The sequence below is a fragment of the Coregonus clupeaformis genome, chromosome 18 (assembly GCF_020615455.1).
Source record: "Coregonus clupeaformis isolate EN_2021a chromosome 18, ASM2061545v1, whole genome shotgun sequence".
Classification (NCBI taxonomy): domain Eukaryota; kingdom Metazoa; phylum Chordata; class Actinopteri; order Salmoniformes; family Salmonidae; genus Coregonus; species Coregonus clupeaformis.
The window spans coordinates 46,559,610-46,578,488 of record NC_059209.1 but is presented as its reverse complement, the minus strand read 5'-3'; the positions used below and the strand labels follow the sequence as shown (position 1 = coordinate 46,578,488).

The following is an 18,879-nucleotide window of genomic DNA, read 5'->3' as shown; positions in this document are numbered from 1 at the left end:
GCTGTGACTTCATCCCCATCAGCCTGGCCCCACCATTAATCTTGTGCTGTCGTCCACTTCACTAAATCCTGCGTGTTACACTATCTCACATTTACTTCATCAGTTCCAGCTACCGCTGCGGTAATTAATGATTCCTCGCGCTCTTCCCTTCCCTTCCCCGGCTCAACTCGCCATGTGTCCTGCTGCTAATCACACTCACTGAGAGGAGAGGAGAGCGAGCCTACGGGACGAGCTGCCAGGCTGTCTCCACCAGCAGACCGCAGTGGCCACACACACACACACACACACACACACACACACACACACACACACACACACACACACACACACACACACACACACACACACACACACACACACACACACACACACACACACACACACACACACACATACACACATACACACTCACAATATTAGTACCTGAGCTGACAATGACAATGAGCTCCATTCTTGCTGACCAGATGACAAGATGGCGACTGTGTGATTTCTATACTATGTGACAGAATACAGAGCCAGGGAGCAGAACAGACACCCAGTTTGATGAGGGAGTGTTTGCTCTGTAACACATCTCAAACCCAACAGCACCTGTTCTTTTACAGTGGTCTGTCACTTCCTGGCAGTTCTGATACCCAGATATCGTGCTAATGAGAGAGAGAGAGGGGGGGGTTCACTCTCTTTCATGCACACACAATAACCGTGTGAGAACACACACATGCACACACACACAAGCACAAGAACACACACACACACACACACACACACACATACATACACACACACACACACACACACACACTCATTTCTGTCTTACTAGGAATGCCTGTTGGGTAGCTAGTCGCTCTGTAATAATACACTGTCTGTATTCTTTTCATTTGCTCTGCATGAACTTGTATCTCTACTGTCTGTATGCTGGCTATGTTATTGGGTAAGAAAGATCAAGTAAGGCTAATTGAAACCAAACACATGCAGTATGTGCATCATATTGGCAATCAGTTTCAATAGTGAGAAGACTATTTCTGGCAGACATTAGATAGACCAGTTTAAAAGAAGACCAAATGGAATCCAGAGTGTTTTAGTACAGGACACAATGACCTCTCTGGTTTCACCACAGTGAGACTAGTCAGCTCTCAGAGAGAGTGGCTGACCAGGCCCAGTCTGGGCGTGCTTTAATTCAATCTGGGCTTAGTGGAGCCAAAAGGGCCTTGCCCGTCTCAGACACTTAATTACAACCCCCAAGAATGTTTGCTTTGCATTCTGGGCCAACAGTGTCAGCGGCAGCTGAGCGTTGCAGCCCCTACTCACTTCCTCCTCGATCTCTGCCAAGGATTTGATCGTAATGCCCATTAAATTGACTTGCTGCATCTGAAATCAAAAGCAGAGAGAGAAAAAAAACAAGAAACATGGCGTTAGGCACATGGCTAAGTAAGCATGCTTAAAATCTTTAATCCTCTCCCTCTCTGTTTCAATACAAAAGGTGATATAGTGACAGCCGCCGCCAGCCAGCCAAATGGACTGCATTGAGCCAGCTCTGCCTGGCTGCATGCATTCATCACTCAGTGTACACTGGAAGAGAAGAGAGGAGAGGAGAGTGCAGGAAGCTGTGTAGAACTGACTGGGGATCAGATCCTGGAGAAGGAAGAATACAGGCTACATATAGTATGTCCACAATTGAAAAGTGGATGGATAAATGCTGCTTGTAGAGAGCATTCTTTATTTACATTATAGTCATTTAGCAGACACTCTTATCCAGAGCGACTTACGTTTCCCACTGGCCCCCCGTGGGAAACGAACCCACAACCCTGGCGTTGCAAACGCCATGCTCTACCAACTCAGCCGGCCATTCCCTCCTCTACCCTGGGCCAATTGTGCACCGCCCCATGGGTCTCCCGGTCGCAGCCGGCTACGACAGAGCCTGGATTCAAACCAGGATCTCTAGTGGCACAGCTAGCACTGCGATGCAGTGCCTTAGACCACTGCACCACTCACAGTTGAACAAATTAGAGGGGATGAAAAGAAAAATGCTTTTTATTTAGCATAATTCCAAAGCTTTGTGTAAACACTCACTTCTTCGGGGGTTCTTGCAAATTTCTCAGAGATTGTGAAGGGCACATCATCCATTGCTGAAAAGAGACAATAGAATGTTGAGTGGAATAGAGAATAAAAAACATGACAACACATTTCATACATTTCATACAAAACCAATAATTCCATAATCTTCATACTGAGTATCTCAACCCGGCTAAGTGTAGCAGTATAAAATAGAAGACCAGCTCCCCTCAACCCCCCTCCCACCCCAACCCTCCCTCAATAGCTGGAAGATGAAAGGTTTTTTATTCTCCACTGTACTTGAGTACCTCCACCCTCCCCCTTCCCCCCTTCCCTCCTTCCCCCAAACCCTCGCAAGCCCTACTCCTCTTTAATTACTCTTGATTATTCCTGATTCTGTCTTGTCAGAGAGATGTTCCACTCCAAAACAAAGACACTCGCACAGAAAAAGGGGAAAGTAGGGAGACAAAACATTCACCGGATACTGATTTGCATGAAAGTAAGCCACAGTGTTTGGCAGGCAAAAAGTAGATTGAAATGAGGACTTGCCAAGAGCGTGGTAGTGTAATTAGCATTTGACCAAACAAACGAGCTTCAACAGAGCTATAATTAAGCAGGCCTGTAATTAAGTGTATGCCCTTTATCATAATGATCATGGTTAAAATGGTGTGATGGCTGCCAGTTGATTATTAATGGTGCAACCCCATACTGTATGCAGCCTGCACAGGAATCAGAGTGTCACTACTGTCAGGCTAGAGAGCAGCCCTTTGTTTATAAAATACATTAGGGCCCAAATTAACACAGGGTGACAGGGGACACAAAGGCTCTCGTTCCTTTCCAGATGAGAGGTGGTAACTAACTGCCGCTGCTCGGCTACAATTAAAAAATCCCAAATCACGAAGCACACAACTTCTAGCTCCCCTCTCTCTCTCTCTGAAGGGCCACAAATATCAAGAGGCCAACCTTCCAACTGGTGTTATTTTACCCATAGTCCATCAGCCTGCTGGCACAGGAAAAGGAACTCAGAAATAAATGTAACCAAATGCTTCTCATGAGTCACTGTTTTAGATCTGATATTAGTCTTTGGAGAATACAACTTAATAACAGTATTTCAAACAATGTCATTTGAATGTTCCTTTATTCTGATACGTATGACTGCCTTTTTGTGTATCTCAACAGTAGGGATCCATTATACTGTACTTTCCACCCATAAATATGATTTTGTTCTGCTACAATGAGGTCTTTGTAATTTACCCGTGACCTCACATAATGTAATGACTACAGAGCTCTGAGGAAAATACATTGAATATCACCCCTCCCTAAAACCCACCATCACCATTACAAGCCACTACTGTAAATCTACACCATGAGTTAGGACGGATGAGAGACTAGACTTTGGCCCCCATTTACCATCACCCTAAAGCCATTCAGAAAGCCAGCCCTGGCATGTGTTCTTCAACCCGCTCAGAGGAGGACTATTTAACAGCAGTGCTAGCTGAAGGGCTATCTGCAGCAACACGGCTGGGTGATTGGGTGGATATGATGGCTTGTTTAAGCCCATAAAAACAAGTGAATAAACATGTGCTACTGTGTCACCGGGAGCAAAGAGGTAGGCGGGCGGGGGAATACATTAGAATCAATACCCAGCAATGGGAAGTGCAGATTGCACCCTGTTGATGGATCTGTGTGTAACAGACAGATTAATCTAGAGCTGAAGGCTGGGGTGCTTCTTTGTTGTTCAAGGATTACATTTTAAATCAGATCTCACTTAGTATCCCCCCACCATCCATACTGGAGGGCCCATCTCACACCCAGACCAACGGAGGAACTTGGAGCCGATTGCACTGGGCTCGAAATTGATACTTTACCAGGCACACGTGCGTACAGTAGTGGAAAGTGCTGAAGTACTGTTAGTCCAATCTCCTGGTTGAAACACTCCCAGTCTAAAGCATTCACTACCTACTCAAATGGCCAGGGCTAGAGTCTGTCTGAGCAATGAATTAAGTTCCAGCAATTTGTGTGAGGAAAACAAATATTTAACCATTGGTCATGCGGTCCAATCTATATTTGTGTAAATGGTGTAGTAAAAATGTGTGCATTATAGAGTGATCGTGTATTTGGTGTGATTACATTTTCTATCAAATCAGAGTCCATACATGTGCTCTAATTATGACTCCCTAATGAAAATGATGATGGTTATGATGGTGATCATGACGATAACAACGCTGATGATGATGATGATGAGTACAGTGGTGTTAGCGAGTAAGGGCCCTGTGGCCTGACTGATGGTAGTGTAAAGAACGGAGTCAGCACGGGCCTCGTGTGGATCACTGGCTTATTAATGGCTCTATCAGGTGAGATGAGGAATGGCTGCATTGTCATCTCCAGCCCCTGGGCGCAGACGAATGGCTGTTTCAGGACGGGATGGGCTCCCTCATATGCTGCGCTGAGCACCAATCCTTCACAGTTCTGTAGTTGGATGCGCTGTCACTGTGGACTACAGCTTCAGTCCTGCTACGACCCATACACAGCATCTCCAGGATTCTAACGCACACAGACGCATGTACACACACACACACACACGCACTCACGCATGCACACGCACACACATATTTATACAGGGTAATGCTCAGACATTGACTGATTGAGAACTGTGTGGGTGATCGAGCATACCTCATATTACCTGAACCACAACTATTAATTAAAAATGAAAGAATGTTAAATAACTTTTCTTTCATGCTTCACTAATTCAACATAACTGCACTGATCTGTGTCCACTATAATTATTCAGGTGAATCAGACTGACTCCAGGATCAGGTGAGAAAGTACTGAATATTTACTCTAATACAGTCTTACATGCATAGCTATTTTGAAAGTGGCCATATGAATCAGTAATGTTTGGGTTACACTAACACTATATTGTGGTACTTCTACTGAGATACAGTGAGGGGCAGCGGGAGCCGAGTATGATAAATCTGATGGTAAAAAAAGAACCAGACTGAACCATCCCCGTTGGCCAAAATCTATCACAGACTCAGTTTTGAAAAGTTATTACGGGAGTTTCCAGTTTCCATCCAAGCACTTGGACTTCCCTGTAAAGACATGATATTAACTGTTTATCCCGCCTTGAGGATTTATGCATTTACTATATATTTTTTTCTGACCTTTACTCTACAATAGAAACTTTGTGCACAACCACACCAGTGTCCAACTCCAAATACTATATTCTAGGTTCCTTGCCATGCGCTCTGCCTCATTTAAGGTAAACGGAGTGTGGATCCACATTGATCAAGAGGAGGAGGACCTCTTCTGCCCACTCACAGCCCTCACCCCGACTAGACACTGACATGAGAAATAGTGGCCAGTCCTGACAGCATCTCTGAGACAGATTGTCGTTTATTTTGTCGCCCGGGCATGCCATCTGTGCCATTCCAATAGAGGCTGTTTTCTCAGGCTGCTGCAGGAGAGAGGGCACGAGGCGCAGGGTCCCTCAGTAGCTCTGCAGCCGCGGCAGGTCATTAGTCAAATTGCCTAATGAGAGAGAATACAAATTGCCCCCTACCCTGACAGGAGGAATTTTGGAGGTGTCAGAGCTCCTGACCCATGCTATGAGAACAGATGATTGCGCGTTGCTATTTTCAGATTATTTTAATGACTATGGCTCTATGAATTCCATTCTTTACCCCCTATCTTTTTTTTTATTCCTACAGACAGAATGGGAGTTCGGGGGGAAAAATCCTATGAAGATTCTGAAAATGTCCCATTGAAAAGCATTTTTTTTTTTTACCTTTAATGATTACAGCAAATGAAAAGGGGTTACTGAGGATTACAACTGAATATATGTACTTTATTCATGCCCTTTTTCACATGCATTACAATTGAGAAGTTATTCAAATTATATTCAGGGTTTCTTTTACAGCAGCCCTTCTCCATTCTAAAAATAGTTTCATTTTGGACATTGGACCCTATACACTTACTAATGCAGCACTGTAACCCTAGTTAGATTGATGCAGTCATCAAAAATAGATACCAAAACAATATTCATGAAATGGAGACAATTGTAAAATGCCAATTCCTAAACTGAAAATAGTGATTTAAATGGTTATAAGACACACTGCTAGTCCCAGATAGCTTGGAGGGCATGATTCTCAGTGCAGCTAATCATTAGTACTGGTGGATTATATGGGTGTCTCTGTAGACTCCTCAGGGGCTAAACACCCAGGTTTACACAGAGAAAGAGAGGAGGGAAAGTGGAGGAGTATTTAGTATTTAGTCGAGTTATTTTTCCATCTGTGTGACAAGCAGCCCTTGAAATCTGGTTCTGGGTTGGGAGCCAGGAACAGGTCCAAGTCGGGCACTGGTCCATCAGTCTTCCAGAAAGTGGGCAGAGCGAGCAACAGCTACAGTGAGCTGGCCACAAACGCTACGGCACAACAGTGGACATTTGGATCTGCACAGTCTAATTTCTGATAATTTTTCTATTTGAGGGCCAATATTTTTCGATCTCAGCTATGGACACTCAATGCATGTGATGATACAACAGACACCTAAAATTCTATAAAATGGCTGCTATGGCATAATGATCAATCATGCATAGAGGACCTATCTGGTCGTGCATGCTGTTTGTAAAATGCTCTTTGTATTGTGCTACATGCTATTTGTATTGTGCTACATGCTATTTGTATTGTGCTACATGCTATTTGTATTGTGTTCTGTAACTGCTTAGTCAACAAAGTCAAATATCACTTTCAAAGTTTCAAAACTCCAATGTAGGCTAACCACGATGAGCACTTAGCAAAAGTCTGGGAATTGAATAAACATCAGAACTTGATAAGCAGCACATTGTTTTTAAAGACTTAACAGTGGCACCAGCACTGAGCCCCAGCTGTGGTTGCTGGTAAATGTGCAGCAGAATCTGTGTATAAATGGGGTACGCCTCTCTGGACAAGTGTTAAAGCTGGCAGAGGGCTGACAGTAAATTGCATGCGCCGGATGGGACACAGCAGAAGGCACAATTACACAAATCCCCTCTTAATTAGCGCTTCTGTGGGCAAACTAACCTGTAATGATGCAAGGGATGTGGTGAGACCAAAAAACCTAACTAGGAACACTCCAGAACACTGGCGAGAGGGTCACATGGCCATGTGCCCTCTGAAGAGGATCAGAGAGTGACGTGTGATCAGTTGTGATCAGAGCAGCTGTACACTACGGTAAGGGATGGTCCCCATGCTTCCCTTCTCCCTCCTGGCTCCTAGCCCTCTCCAAGCGCCTTGCCCTCTGGACTGTGGGCAGAGCAGAAAGCCCTGTGAGGTTGTGGGTGGCGTTATTAAGTTTTCGATGCTCACGGTACCAGGCAATGTAAAGTGGCACCTCACATGGTGAGTAATGAGCAGTGCCAGGGTGGAAGCAGGAGGGATGACAGCCAGAGAGGCTTCCTTGGCAGCCACTAAGCTGGGCCTCAACCAATTCATCATCCGCCTAAACCAATCCACCAATGCCGCGATGCCATTTGTCATTAATTATGCTAATAAACACACCATTACTCTCCTGGTGAAACAGGCAACGGTTATTAGTTATGGCCTTTTGAATAGGTTGACACATTGGGGCATGTTTGTACACATCAGCGTGTACACTCTTAGAAAAAAAGGTGCTATCAAGAACATAAAAGGGTTATACGGCTGTCCCCATAGGAGAACCCTTTGAATAACCCTTTTTGGTTCCAGGCAGAACCATTTTTGTTCCAGGTAGAACCCTTTTGGGTTCCATGTAGAACCCTTTCCACAGAGGGTTCTACATGGAACTCAAAAAGATTCTACCTGAAACCAAAAATAGTTATCTTATGGGAACAGCCAAATAACTCTTTTGGAACCCTTTTTTCTAAGACTGTAGGTCAGTATACTGTATGTGAGTAGGCCTATAGTGTATGAAAAATTGATGCACTCACTAACTGTAAGTCGCTCTGGATAAGAGCGTCTGCTAAATGACTAAAATGTAAAATGCAAATGTAAGTTGGGGAGACAAAACAGTTGATTCAGCTGAAATGTTACAATAAGTGAGTATATGGTTCTCCTAAAAAGACACTTAGAGACTTTCATCCAATCATATGGGAACAGTTTCTTAATCAGGCCCTTTGCCATGCTCACAAACACAAACGACTCCATCTTTGTAAAAAGAGCGATTGTTTTAACATTTCTAAAGCATACTTCATATGTCCTCGTAGAGGACCAGTCTGAGCAGAACTATTTACCCTCTACGGGATCGGTGTCCCGTATACGGGACGGTTGAGTTAACGTGCGCTAATGTGATTAGCATGACTTTTGTAAGTAACAGCAAACTTTCCAGGACATAGACATGTCTTATATGGGCAGAACGCTTACATTCTTGTAAATCAAACTGCACTGTGAAACTGCTATTACAGTGAAAAAATACCATGCTATTGTTTGAGGAGAGTGCACAACAACAACAAACTTAACACGGCAACTGGTTTGATACATTCACATCTGAAGGTAAATACTGTACTTATATTCAGTAATCTTGCTCTGATTTGTCGTCCTAAGGGTCCCAGAGATAAAATGTAGCATAGTTTTGTTTGATAAAATCAACTTTTATATTCAAATGTAGGAACTGGGTTCTACAGTTTGAACCCCTGCTGTCTCTGGCTCCACACCCACCCTGCCCGGCCATCTACAGTGAGGGAAAAAAGTATTTGATCCCCTGCTGATTTTGTACGTTTGCCCACTGACAAAGAAATGATCAGTCTATAATTTTAATGGTAGGTTTATTTGAACAGTGAGAGACAGAATAACAACAACAAAATCCAGAAAAATGCATGTCAAAAATGTTATAAATTGATTTGCATTTTAATGAGGGAAATAAGTATTTGACCCCCTCTCAATCAGAAAGATTTCTGGCTCCCAGGTGTCTTTTATACAGGTAACGAGCTGAGATTAGGAGCACACAAGGGAGTGCTCCTAATCTCAGCTTGTTACCTGTATAAAAGACACCTGTCCACAGAAGCAATCAATCAGATTCCAAACTCTCCACCATGGCCAAGACCAAAGAGCTCTCCAAGGATGTCAGGAAGAAGATTGTAGACCTACACAAGGCTGGAATGGGCTACAAGACCATCGCCAAGCAGCTTGGTGAGAAGGTGACAACAGTTGGTGCGATTATTCACAAATGGAAGAAACACAAAAGAACTGTCAATCTCCCTCGGCCTGGGGCTCCATGCAATATCTCACCTCATGGAGTTGCAATGATCATGAGAACGGTGAGGAATCAGCCCAGAACTACACGGGAGGATCTTGTCAATGATCTCAAGGCAGCTGGGACCATAGTCACCAAGAAAACAATTGGTAACACACTACGCCATGAAGGACTGAAATCCTGCAGCGCCCGCAAGGTCCCCCTGCTCAAGAAAGCACATATACAGGGCCGTCTGAAGTTTGCCAATGAACATCTGAATGATTCAGAGGAGAACTGGGTGAAAGTGTTGTAGTCAGATGAGACCAAAATCGAGCTCTTTGGCATCAACTAAACTCGCCGTGTTTGGAGGAGGAGGAATGCTGCCTATGACCCCAAGTCACCATCCCCACCGTCAAACATGAAGGTGGAAACATTATGCTTTGGGGGTGTTTTTCTGCTAAGGGGACAGGACAACTTCACCGCATCAAAGGAACGATGGACGGGGCCATGTTCCGTCAAATCTTTGGTGAGAACCTCCTTCCCTCAGCCAGGGCATTGAAAATGGGTCGTGGATGGGTATTCCAGCATGACAATGACCTAAAACACACGGCCAAGGCAACAAAGGAGTGGCTCAAGAAGAAGCACATTAAGGTCCTGGAGTGGCCTAGCCAGTCTCCAGACCTTAATCCCATAAAAAATCTCTGGAGGGAGCTGAAGGTTCGAGTTGCCAAACGTCAGCCTCGAAACCTTAATGACCTGCAAAGAGGAGTGGAACAAAATCTCTCCTGAGACGTGTGCAAACCTGGTGGCCAACTACAAGAAACGTCTGACCTCTATGATTGCCAACAAGGGTTTTGCCACCAAGTACTAAGTCATGTTTTGCAGAGGGGTCAAATACTTATCAATTTATAACATTTTTGACATGCGTTTTTCTGGATTTTTGTGTTGCTATTCTGTCTCTCACTGTTCAAATAAACCTACTATTAAAATTATAGACTGATCATGTCTTTGTCAGTGGGCAAATGTACAAAATCAGCAGGGGATCAAATACTTTTTTCCCTCACTATAGATGTGTGAAAGTTAGTGTATAAGTTAATGATCCATCATGTATGACATTCCTGGGAGTTTGTAAAGTTACATTTTGTATTACCATATCATTTTTGTATGTTCTCTATAGCTATGTACTTGAAAATGTATCAATTGACTAATTCGGCACATTTGGGCAGACTTGATATAAAATAGTCCAGTATTGCAATACTTCACTGGATCAATCTGAAACTTTGCTAGTGGCCAAAATCTAAACTGCGCCTAAGCTGCAATATTATATTGTGGCCTTTCTCTTGCATTTCAAAGATGATGGAACAAAACAAAAACAAAAAATTCATGTTTTTTTGTTTGTATTATCTTTTACCAGATCTAATGTGTTATATTCTCCTACATTAACTTCAAATTTCCACAAACTTCAAAGTGTTTCCTTTCAAATGGTATCAAGAATATGCATATCCTTGCTTCAGGTCCTGAGCTACAGGCAGTTAGATTTGGGTATGTCATTTTAGGCGTAAATTGAAAAAAAGGGGCCGATCCTTAAGATGTTAATATAGTTTCTGGGAGCCCCAGATGCCCTTTTCCAAAACTACTTCATTTCCAGAATCTCAATATGCGTTTTACTACAGTATGTATTATGAGATCATTAATTACAAACTTAACAAGTCAGCAGAGCCATTAAAAGATCTTTAAGGCATATTTGTCCATAAATCTCCTTAAACTATATTTAATGACTGGATTTTGGGGAAATATTTTTTATCAAGTTCTAATTAGATATGTGATAACAAACCCTGCTTTACATGGAGGGAATGAGGGAGCTGTGACCATTGATGGCCCCCATGCCTGGCCACTGAGAATAATGGAGCCCTGCTTTTATTCCAGGGAAGAATGGAGAGCAATGAGGGACGTGACTCCAGAGTCCAGTCTGGTCTGCAAATGCAAAACTATTCCAAGTCACTTATTTGAGTCTAATGGGGTTCTGAAAGACTGCATTCATATAATTTGTTCGTAAATATATTAATATGCTTAAATGTATGGCCTTTTGAAGTTAGCAGCTTATCAAAACAGAAACAATTTTGATTAGGTATCTAGGTAAAATGTCTTGACAAAAGAAAATACTTGTAATATTCAAGATACTAATAACCAAAATGGTAAAATGACCACCAGCTTTAGGGGATGTTCACTTTGTGAGTAAGCATGCTTTAAGCACTCTCTTGCTTCTCTCTCCACACTGACTATAATAATAAATCATTAATGGGCTTTAGAAAAGAAGCTTCACAGTTTTTCATGCCTTGACGCAAGCCCGAACCCTTGGGCTTTGTTTCAGACATTTAGAATAGTTTATTGTACAGGAATTGCATATTTTTAATCTTGTACCATCTAAATTAAAACACAGCAGTAAATCTGCTCAATACCTCCCCCCATCAAATATCCATGCAAGATTCATTTGGCTCAATTTACTTGATCCAGGATCCTTTGGATGGACGCCTATCAGGAGAGGAAAACACCCCACTGGTTAGTGTTTTAATCAACCACCAGAGGTGCCACCAAGCCATTGAATAAGAAAAACCTGCCAATGACTTGTGTCACTAGGCAGAGGTTGTTTTTTGATCCCTCAGCCTAAAGAATGTTGTTATTATAAAATATAGCCACGCTAGTGCAGAGGCTGAGGAGATACATCATAGTGGGTTGAGATTACAGTTGGAGATTACCAGGGGCTGAACTCCTCCCTCTGCAGAGGCTGGCCCGGCAAGCCCAGCACCACAGAGAGAGATAAGATGGAACTTTTGTTTGAAACCTGATGAGAAGCCTCTTAATGAAAGTGCTGGGCCAAAAATAATCTTTTTTCTCAATGTTAGTCAATCAAAAAATGGTGTAGTTGGGGAAAAAGAGGAGAAAGAAAGTAATTTTGCATAATCAGTGAGCACCATCTGGAACAATTAACTGAATTCCACAAAACTCAGAGGATCAGTCATATTGGCTTATTAAAGATCCGGAATTATACAAGTAATAAATCCTTGGAAAAACTAAGTGTAGACCCCTGCCTGTCACGACTATTTTAACTTAAAATACAGTGGAATGCTTGATAAGGCTGAAAAGAGGAGATTAATATATGCAAATTATGTCGAGCATTTAAAAGCCCCCAAACAACTGTCTCATTTTTTTCTGTCTCTTATTACGGGGCTTTATGTTTTATTCATACACCAACTCACCTGTCATTTCATAAGCTATAATATTTTGAGGGTATTATTAAACAGCGTAAAGTGGCGCTTTAATTGGAAAGCCCCATTGCATTTTCCAGATGCACATAGTTTAATAAGGATTCTAATATTGGTTCCAGAAAATCAAAAATCATTGTCATCCTTCTGACATGATATTTTGCAAACCCAAGTTAATTTTGAATCTTCCTTTTTTTCTCTCTCCTCTGACGGATGAACTGTCTCCCGTCTGTTAATTGAACTTCTTTTAATGGATTGGGAAATAATTGCGCTCCATATTACGTTATATCAGGGCCAATGTCAGGATTTTTTGATTAACGCAATAGATATGTTAATGTATTACTTTTTATTAGGTTTACCTTTTTTTCACTAGGATGTCTGCTAAATATGATTTGCTGTTCAATGGATACACAATCAAGCAAATAGTATATGAACTCCATTCAAAACACCATCATCTTTTTATGTTATGTAGCGAAGTAAAGAGAAATAAAACAGTACTTCTAATTATGTAAATTAATAGAATACTATATACCAGGGGTATTCAACTCTTACACTACGAGGTCCGGGGCCTGCTGGTTTTCTGTTCTACCTGATTAATTAATTGCACCCATCTGGTGTCCCAGGTCTAAATCAGTCCCTGATTAGAGGGGAACAATGAAAAAATACAGTGGAACTAGCTTCGAGGTCCAGAGTTGAGCTTGAAGGCTATATACCATTGAAGATGCATTTTGTTACAATACAATACATTTCCTAACACATTTCATAAATGCACATTTCATTATAATTACATGCACCAGGAATAACTTGCTCCCCTGCCAATGGTATAGGAAATAATTGGCAAAGAAACTTGCCTCGGATCAAAGAGATACTGGTGAAATAAAGAAAAGGTTGGGCTGTTGTGAAAACTTCATCTCTGTAAAAATGAGCTTGAACTGTCAAGTGAGAGAAGCTTGAAAAATCTATGTGAATTAGTTTTTAATATTCTGGTAATAAATGTCAAAGCGCCTGCACATCACATCTGCACATAAAGTGACTGAAGATGACAGATTTCCCAGACATGTTGCCTCTCCTCCCCTCGACTCGTTCTTTTTTTGTGTTGGGTTTTTGTTTTGTTGGGAAGTGACGGAGGGTTTAATCAAGAAAGCAGGCAATTCATCAATCCTAAAGAAGGCGCCTGTATAACCCTGACAGAGCGCACATGGTTTTAGACCAATGTGAACCTGGCCAGCTGTCAACACACCAAACACACCACGCAGTTCACAATTAACACAAACCCATCGTCTGCTCCGACCCCACACTTATTCTGCAGGTCGTCACACTGTTAACGAAGGAGGAAAGATACTGCCTCTCACAATCTAAATGTGTGGCTGGAAGGCTCTCTTTTCAAGACAAATGAAGCTGAAAGAGAAAGTCTTTGTACAGTACGACTGGGAAGATGAACCCCTCTCTTCAAACCCCACAAAGTGATTCAAAGAGAGAGCAAGGCTTGGAGGATTTGTGAATTGGAGATAAAAGAGCAGGCACCAACAGCATTGGTATGATTATAGAGCACGGCCTCTATTGATAAATGATGATTGCTGGCAGTGTACTGAATCTCCATGGTTCTTATTGTCACTCAAAACTGTCCTAACAGAGGTATAACACATGGAAGGCCACAGACCAGACCAAGGTAGGTAGCAGGTACTGTAGATAGGTATTACAAACAATAACATTAACATTCTAAATAACATTGAAAAATATTATCCCTAAATCAGTAATTATATGTTATGAACGTGTGAGATCATATAATAGCGGACTGGTAGGCTTGACTATCTTTAAAAACGAGTTAGGAGACAGTCAGTGTGTGACAGGGATAACTGGGATGATAACTGCATGCCACAACCCGCTATCTCTCCACTGTGGAACAAGAGGAATCCTCACCACATGGTGTCTCTCTCCAGCTGGATAAAACCTGCCTGCTCTACTCTCTACCTCGTCTGGAGAAACACCACCCCAGCCACTACGGTGTCTCAGCAAGTTCTGACTCTATAACCAAGCCAAGTTTAAACTAAGTTCCAGTCCAGATCAATTTCATTCCACTTTCCACTCTATTATTACTAAAAGAGCATTCAGTTTGCATTTCTCCTACAGCAGAAAACTGCAGGTAAATGTGAGCGTGGCATGTGATGAATCATATTTGACAGCTGTTAAACGTTCTCTTGAGTGTAATGCTGAGCTCCTCTGGGAAGCAGTGTTCATTATTTCAGATAAGCACAGCTCTTTACACGTCTGTGATAAAAGACGTAAAATGTGTGCATAGATCAATTACCAAAGGAGCAATCTACACGTTGGTGGAGATTAAATACTTTCATAACAACATATGGCTAGAAAGATTTAAAAAAACTTGATTCTGCAAGTGATAGAAATTGAACATTCAGCTTAAATTTATAGTGGGTCAGGTTGGGGCACAGTGAGCGAGCTAAACTGATTTAGAATACAGTTTAGATCATTTGCAATACGCCTTACCATACTGTATAATTTGCACAATACATATCATACACAGTGAGACTCCCTATGTGTTGTTGTTGGTGCAGTAAAAAGACAGTTACCTGATATGGTATAGAGACTGGAGCTCTCTGAGTCAGGCCTGCTGGTGCTCCTCCTGTAGGGGCTGGTGGGGAGCACTGCAGGTATTTGCCTGGAGGAGATAAAGCACTGTGTCACGTCAGACAAGTGTACCACAACATTGAATGTGACATTTTCTCTGAGATCTGGAGAAGAACGCCAAGGCGTGGATTCAGTGTCAGGAGGAGAAGGGGTTCACACGGGCAGGATCTTCCGATTCCAACCCAATCATCCCCATGACGACACCCCCACCCCCTTCAAGATCAGACAGCGCGTTGATCAGGTCAAGACACACCTGACAGAAGAGGGGCTGGATATGAAATAAAAGCTAACCTGTACGTGAGCTGCCAAGGGGGCTTTTGTAGTCCTTTAATGGTTTGGGTCTGGGATTAGGGCCTGGTTAGTGCTAAAGGAATATAAATTATATTACTCAAGGGAAGTCTGTTTTACCATACTACAGGCTTGAATTACAAAAAAAAACAGCATGCGATGCACTTCATGGGCAGTTGGAGCTAACAAACCGTATAAGATTGCAATCTTCATCAATCAAGCTATCATGAATTACAACCTGTGACTAACCCCTACTGATCGATAAATCCACAGCAAGCGCAAATAATTTCTCAGCTTCAGGAGAGCTGCATAATGTGACTTTGAACATGCATTGAAGTTAAAATGAGTTCCACCAGAACATTATGAAACTCATCTGATATAGCAATAGGCTACAGTGTGTCCAAATGTAGGGTAATGCTGAGCAAGGTGTTCATGTAATATAGGAACTTTAAATACCCTTAGCTAGGGGCACAAGGATTCAAATACTGTAGTTGTGTATTCTGTGTATGTTTATGTGTGTTTGCCCATTTGCTCTGTTTGTGGTTAGGACAAATCATCTTCAGGGGGCTGAAAAATAAATTTCCAGAAGACTAGCGACATATCTGCATCTCTGCATATTCTGAGGGCAACACTGCATGAGTTGTGGCTATTCTACGTTTCTATCTCTTTTGATGAGATAAATAAATGCAATAATTTCTATCAAAAGCAATAAAACAAACTCCCTGACAGGTTGTGGTATTTATGAGCTGAGGCCTGCAACTCAGATTTATTTGCCATGATAGGGTCGACTTTTACCCTGTTCATTTACATCAGCATTTGGCCATCTTAAATCCAGGGCAATGGTGAATTTTTAAAAGGTTGGCATCAATCTTGTGGAACCGATTGCCACATTTAATGAAGACTTTCCTTACCTTGCAAAGGTTGACGCCAATGCTGAAAAGGGAAGGGACATGCCTCTCCAAGCAGTGAGACATTTCACAAACACTGATAAACTGAAGGGAGATTGTTTAGATGCTCTTTTGAAGAAATGCGCTTGAGCGCTTTGGTTCATGATATAGCATAGAACAATGAACCGATCCATTGAGATACACAAATGTAAATTAAGCATTCAGAGAAAACCTTCTTTGAAACATCCATTTGCTCAAATATCACCATTTTGATAAGGTCAAAATGGAGATATGTTTAGCTGGCCTTTGAAAACTATTGTACTCAATATTGCATCTTTCCTGGTACAAAAACAAAGCACTTTATAATGAAATTATGGGTTGCCACTAACTGAAATCAAGGGAAGATCAGACATTGCCATAGAATAGAGCATGGTTGATCCTCCCACACCAACAAATCTTCATGGACCAATGAAATGATCAGCAAACATAACATCCACAGAAGAACTGGATTGAATGAAATCAGCAATATGTTCACAGAAAGTGCAACACCTGGTTATAGTAAGGGGTCTAAGAGTTTCCATCTTCATATTAATCTTAAACCACAAAGAACTGTCTTATTCCAAATTCTGTGACTTCTAGAGATGATTTGGGTGTACTGGCTATAGGGTGCCATATGGCAAATCAAGTCTAATTCTTAAAACAAAAACATGGCAAGTGTATTGCTATGTAATCAACGGTAGCAGTTGGGCTCAGATTATGTTGGCCACTGGAGTTTTGACTACAATTAATCATCATTCTAGGCAACAAGAGCCATATTGACACTTGTTCCTAATTTGAATATTTAATTACAATGTAGTTCCTCATTAAATTACTGTAAAACTGTGAACATGGCCTGAAAGATTTAAACAATTACAACTTCACTCAGGAGCCCATTGGTCCAATGAAATCGATACGGAATGTAATCACAAACACATATGCATAAAAGCCATATGCATAAATAACAACCTGATCCACTTTGAGCTGGCTCACATCTTCAAGGCAGAATGTTCTAAGTAAAACTAGAGTACTGCTGATTGCTTGATAAGATCAATCAGCTGTCTAAATCCTAATATCAATTTATGGTTTTATATATTTGTTCGGTGAGATAGAAATGAGGTAAAAGAAAATGAAGCTATCTATCTGAAAAGAAGAGGAGAACATCTGTTAGACAGTGGACAGACAAGTAGTAGTCTGCAGAGAGGCAAAACAAGGATACAAATAATATCAGTGAAGAGCCTGAGCTGCCATAGAGGGAGTTGGGAGCTCTTGTTTTGACACTCATCCAGCCTCTTCCATGACAACATCTCCACACCTTCCTCAACAAGCAGACAGTCCTGCTTTGCAGGGGCTGCTTCCTCACCCATCATTATCTCCCTTTAAGCTTTGTGTCAGGTGCTGAAAAGAATAGCTGCATGAATTCACAGGAAAATCTATGAGCACACGGAGCACATCAGATTTCACTTGATGATTCTATTGTTTGTGGCACCGTTCTGCATCCATTTGCTTGATTTGAGATATACATTTGCCAACTTTTTTAGGATTCCGCAAAACAAAGAAAGAGTGCATTCAGTAAGTTTGACGGTGACGCTGGGAGGTCTGTCATAACAGCACACTCACAGACAATGATGGCCTCCTTCAAGAATCAGGTACAGTGCTGGTTAAGCAGCGAAGAATGGGGACAGGTACAATGCCACTGCACAGCTGGGACACAGTGGAAAGTGTCAAAAGCAGAGAAAGGGACAATATAAAAGCTAGAGGATCCTGGCATTCAATTATATTTCCTGACCTCCGTCAGACACAGTTACTTTATGAATAATGTTTTAAACTGCAAAATCATACAAATATGGTCATGTTACGGTGTGGAAAATATGATTTGCCTTAACATTTTTATCGCTAGGCCATTTGATTAAAAAAGTGTCCAGGCACACATCAGGCTATTATTCCAAGAGAAATGTCAAAAACCTTGATTCTGCGGGAGAAAAAAATACATTGCAATATTAGCACAAGGCTCATTTATGCCACCAGTCCAACTAGAGGTCAGATATCAGCCTTAGCAATGACAGTTTTATCAGGAGAACAAATAGCAGCGTTGGAAAGGAGGAGCGAAGATGAGAGGAGAGGGGGCTGCTGTAGTGGATGCATTAAAAGCCTGACGGGACGGCACAGCTTTTCCACATAAGGGAGTCAGGAAGTGGCTGACTGGCCTCTCTCAAGATGGAAAGAGAGCTGAAGTGGTTGACACCAGGCCAAAGTAATACATTAATGGGACACGGCAGCAAGTAAGGATGTTCCAGACGAAACTGATCAGAAAAAGTACATAACAACATCTCTCTTCAGTTTAGCTAAAGGCTCAGGTTATTCTAAACAAGGCCTGTCTGCTTGCTCTCAGATGTTATTATGGCGCTCACTGAAGTGGAGGCCAACCATGTCCAGGGGATGGTCATACAAGTTTATTCTTCTAAACAAATGAATTGGTTGAACAAACTCAGAATTCAGTACCACAGTAACTTTAACCTAGATGC

General features: G+C 41.9%; 1 protein-coding gene across 1 annotated transcript in view; it reads right to left on the bottom strand.

Moving 5' to 3' along the window:
- The window catches only part of LOC121530841 (multivesicular body subunit 12B), a 42,379-nt gene that overhangs the window by 3,090 nt on the left and 20,410 nt on the right, over positions 1–18,879 (bottom strand). Inside the window, exons 7-9 of the mRNA XM_041836113.2 lie at positions 15,086–15,174; positions 2,068–2,123; positions 1,306–1,365 (exon numbers count right to left, since the gene is read on the bottom strand). Of these exons, the coding sequence (XP_041692047.1) occupies positions 1,306–1,365; positions 2,068–2,123; positions 15,086–15,174 (205 nt within the window). The remainder of the gene's footprint in view (positions 1–1,305; positions 1,366–2,067; positions 2,124–15,085; positions 15,175–18,879) is intronic.